General features: G+C 41.7%; 1 protein-coding gene across 4 annotated transcripts; it reads left to right on the top strand.

The window, feature by feature from the left end:
* The first annotated feature begins 1,434 nt into the window (after positions 1-1,434).
* LOC142803190 (uncharacterized) lies at positions 1,435-4,145 on the top strand. 4 transcript variants are annotated; one of them, XM_075888292.1, is made up of 3 exons: positions 1,435-1,979; positions 2,652-2,696; positions 3,255-4,145. In XM_075888292.1, exons 1-3 carry the CDS (start codon positions 1,898-1,900, stop codon positions 3,413-3,415), a joined length of 288 nt encoding a protein of 95 aa, XP_075744407.1. In that variant the 5' UTR covers positions 1,435-1,897; the 3' UTR covers positions 3,416-4,145. The 4 variants fall into 4 exon arrangements, with proteins under 4 accessions (XP_075744407.1, XP_075744405.1, XP_075744402.1 ...); XM_075888290.1 differs by having other exon boundaries at positions 3,249-4,145; XM_075888287.1 differs by having other exon boundaries at positions 1,452-1,979; positions 2,574-2,696.
* Positions 4,146-4,500: the final 355 nt, after the last annotated feature.

Below are 4,500 nucleotides of genomic sequence, written 5' to 3'. Positions count from 1 at the left end.
TCACTCCGTGACGTTGCCAAAACACTTCTTTCATCTGGCACGCCTGTCCTGTTCGTCATATCACCCCCCTCGCACATAAGAGAAAATTTTGTCACGCCGTGAAAATAGTGCAAGTACTTTCTAAGAGCTCTCTTATCATCTTATGTGCTGCGCAGTTGTCGAAAACAACATGGCGTCGTAAACAGCCTATCGGTCGGTGCGACTTTCAGCAAACGCTTCTCGCACGAGTTACTTCAGCGTTTGACCGGATGTGTTGTGATTACAGCAGCTCTTTCGGTGCGTGTAAGCAGTGCGGAAAGCTGTGGCAGTGCAATGGTGTACGGTGAAGCGCAGCGAAGCCTGTGCGTCGGTGTGGTTATCAAGCGGGGATCGGCGTCGATGTATCGACGGCAACTAGCACTCGAGAAGCCTGCAATGTGTGTTTGTGTGCCGGTAACAGTTCGTTCGCTTGACTTTCCAGTCTCTCAGTTTGGTGCTGTGCGACATTTCGGATTGACAGCGTTTTGACACGTTACCTGAGTGACCCCAAGTACGTACGGAAACGTATGAACTACGCGCTCGGTTTTTGCTTCGCCACTAGTTAGCCCGTACGCTTCTATTTACCTGAGAGCAATGTACTGTTCGAGAGTAAAACGATGTTCATTGTGAACAGTGTTGCTGTGTTGACGTTCCAAGACTTGTGAACAAGCTGTGCTCGTGTGACCGAAAATTGAAAGACAGCGTTGATAACTGTTTCGCCCTGCGAAGTCGTGGTGCGGCAGCTTGGCGCTTTTGTTTGTTAAGCCGTCACTTCTCCTTTTTGTGAGAACCATAGTCCTAATGGAAGCGCGCCTAGACTGTTCTTCGGTAACAAATTGAGAGTTCTATGTAGCAGCGAGAGCCCGTGAACGTCAAGCTTCCCTCCAGCCCCCCAAAAAAGCAAAGATTTCACCGCTGCCTTGCTTTGGATGAAGTTGTAGGCCAATATCGCCTAACTACAGGTTTCCGAGTTCGTCTGGCCATCGTTTTGCACGGCACTAGAGCCTTGACAACAGCCGGTCATGGCCAGTTCTTACACTTTATCAATGGACGTGCACGCCTGGCCAGCCCTTCATTGCTGTCATTGGCAGCTTCCAGTCTGCAGATGCCCTTTGCCTCTTGGCCGTACTTGGTTCCTTATGACACCGACGGCTTCTAAATGCTGCCATCGGTGAGTTCACCTTGCAGAACTAAATTTTACCGGTACTATAATTCACGCAGTTCTATAACGTGTGCAAGTTTTTAAGCCCATCAGATGTAATGTTTCTGTATGGTAAGTTGAAGCATGAAAAATTTACTACTACTGTTATATACATACATATATTATGAAGCAAATACATAAAAAGTTTTTTGTGAATTGGTACAAGTGAGCTCTTGTTTAATTATGAGGTTGGGCCTGTCGATTGACCACGTTTGATAGTTGGAAAGTTAATGTGAATTTATTTTCAGGAGCCAGGTTGCACTTAAAAAGTTTATGTTATTTTGGAAAATTAGTTCTATAGACGATTACCACTGTGGTAGTACTAAACTTCAGTAGGACATATATATTGCGGTACGTAAATTTTACATGAGGCTTCAGTTTATTTCAAAGTGATTATAGCAGATTTTGGTCACTTTAACGAAGTGATAGCTTCCTCAAATAAGTATTAGAAGTGAGTGCTTTAATGATTGTTTTTAAATATCTCGTTTTTGGCTCTTCACAGATCGCAGAGATTGGTTTGTTAAGGTCCTGTGGTGCATCGGTTGCACATTCTGGCACATCAATCCTCATCATTACTTGGCGCACCTGTACAAAAATAGGAAGGACACGTTCTCCCTAACTGTGCAAGCCTATGTCACTGCTCGGACTGTTATCATTCAGCGGATCTGGCGTGGAAGCATGCATGGCAGCCTCATCTGGAAGGACTGCAATCTGCTTGGGAGCTTCGAGGGCACAAAACTGCCTAACGGCTGGCTGCAAGGTTAGTTTTTCTTTAATACATACGATTACGTGAACACCACTTACTGTGCACAAATTGAAAACCCAAGCATGGTTGCTTTCAGTGGATACCTGTAATACTCTTACACATAATTCTTATTCAACATTTACAGAACTAAATTGCAAGATACTTGAGAATTTTGAAAGCTGAAAGCCTGCAGCTTATGAATGAAACTCCAATAATCTGAGACTCAAAAGCTTGTGCTTTGAAACGAGCACAAATACTTTGATTCCTTATTGAGCTCTCGAGCTTGTGACTCCCTCTGTGGATCAAGTGCTCTGGAAGGAAATAGCAAGTGGGTGAAAATTGCCTGGCTTTTCACAACTTGCAAGGTGAAAGACCTATTGAAAGAAGCCTCAGATGACATAGGGCCAGTAACTGCATCTTTTACCTAATGTAGCTTTTTATCTCTCAGTGCTGTTGCTTGTGTTTCAGCCGAACATGTTCACCACGATTGCATAGTGATATATATTTTTCTACAAATTGTACCTGACCTAAGTATGCATTGTTGATTTCTAAAGGTGACGTTCAGTGTGTTTCAAAGCCATGGCTTATCATTTCTCTGTCTGTGGCTAGCCTATTTCAGCAGCAGAGCGATGCAGCTAGCACACATGCAATCCAAGTCATGGAGCGCTCCTTTGGTGTTCTGTGCAGGACACAGCATATCCATCCGGCAAGACACTGGTATCAACAATAATGGTGAGTGTTGGTGGCACCTGTAGGAGCCCGTTGTGTTTGTTGCGTATGATTATTTCCCCTGATGAAGTGCATTTTTGAAAGGTTTTCTTCATTTAGAATAATAGATGTCAGTAACAAGCACACTCATAATCCACAAGTTCTTTGTGTCTTCTAGACTGCCCATTTGCTCCTATATGCGGTATAGTGAGCTGGCTATGTTAGACAGCCGTAAAGTTATCAACATTGGCTGTTGTGTTGTAATGCAGTCTAACTTGTGTTTCTTAGTGAACTTATTTGTGGTCTACTTCTCGCAACTAGTGTAAAGTCGAAATAAAAGAAACTCTATTGGCTTTTTATGCCTGTCAGAAGTTTTATGCCTTCATCTATAACATTGTGGTTTTGCTCTTGTATCATATTAAATATATTTTCAGCCTTCACTGTTTGTGTGTGTGTGTGTGTTGAGGCTTGTCCTTGGCTTCTGAAAATACAATATCTGTAAATATGAGCACATAATTGACAACTATACACTCTTGCATATAGCATGGTTGTAACAATGATCTGTATTTTTCTAAGTTCCAGCAGTAACAAGGGGTTCGGTGCTCCACGGTCATGTACAGTGTATCAAGAACAGAGCACAGAAGACCAACAAGTATAAAGGGACTGCCAGTGACTGTTCTTCTGCTCAAAGTTTACAACAGCAGAAAGAGCACATTGTGATGTCAGGAGCAGCTGCTGCTTAACTTCTTAGCAGTGCATTATTCAGCAGTTCCTTTGCTTGCATTCGAAATTATTTAACTTTTGCATGGAAGATACCAAGCTATGACACGAATTTAAAGGCTGCTGTAGTGTTAGTGGGCAAATATTTTTGAGCTGAAGTTTTTAACATGTGTGTTAAGTGCCTGCGTGTCTCTACATTTACATGCCAGAAATCACAGCATCCATGGTCGCCAATGGTAACTGTGTTTGCATTCTTTGTAGTACAAGAAGTAAAGCCATGGATGCAGTAATCATGTACTTAGTCGATGTAATCCTTCAGTGTACACTCATTTGTATAGCACCAATGATGCCATGAGTGTATAACCTCTGGGAAGTGAATCTATGTGGATTATTTTATTTGGAAGGAAGAGGATCATCACTACTCCTAGTATATCTTAACAGTAGATTTTAGTGCTTGGGTATTATCCCACTGCCTGTCCGTCCTTCAACAGTCTACTTATCTCCTGTGTAAGTGTAACTTTTTAAATGTATACTTTGCTCGGATAGGTTTGTTCATAATGTAATGCAAGTGACTTATCATCTATGCAGCTCTACTCAGACTAGAAATAAAAGTATTTATTTTTATATGTAGCTATAGCATGCATTCACTTGTGTTTTTCTAGGTGCCTGTACAATTGTTTAGCCCTACAAAAGTACTGGTATACTCTAATATTGAATCTGGCATCTTAAAATAGTTTGTTAGTGGAAGTAAGAATGTGTATACAACCAATATTACTATCCTCACATGAACTGTGAAAATTCTGGGGAAATTTATTTACAGTTTTTGAACGTTGTGAAGGCAAATGTTATGTTATTTTATTGTGGTCCCTGTTTTATGCAAATGACACATAATTACTTTGCAGTAGCATAGTATTAGTTGTTATTTTACACATATGTGCTGAGCAACATCGCAGTTGAGGCCAGCAGCAAGACATACATGCAGTGCACTGGAGCATCACCTCACATAGGGTACAGTCTTTGCCCACCAGTAAACTCAATATTTTTCAAGCAGACTAATAGACAGCTGTATGGGAACTGTGTTGGTGTGCAAACTTTGAAGTCTTCTTGA

The sequence above is a fragment of the Rhipicephalus microplus genome, chromosome 1, assembly GCF_043290135.1.
Source record: "Rhipicephalus microplus isolate Deutch F79 chromosome 1, USDA_Rmic, whole genome shotgun sequence".
Classification (NCBI taxonomy): Eukaryota; Metazoa; Arthropoda; class Arachnida; order Ixodida; family Ixodidae; genus Rhipicephalus; species Rhipicephalus microplus.
Note: the sequence above shows the minus strand (reverse complement) of the source record. Positions and strands in the feature narration are given on the sequence as shown.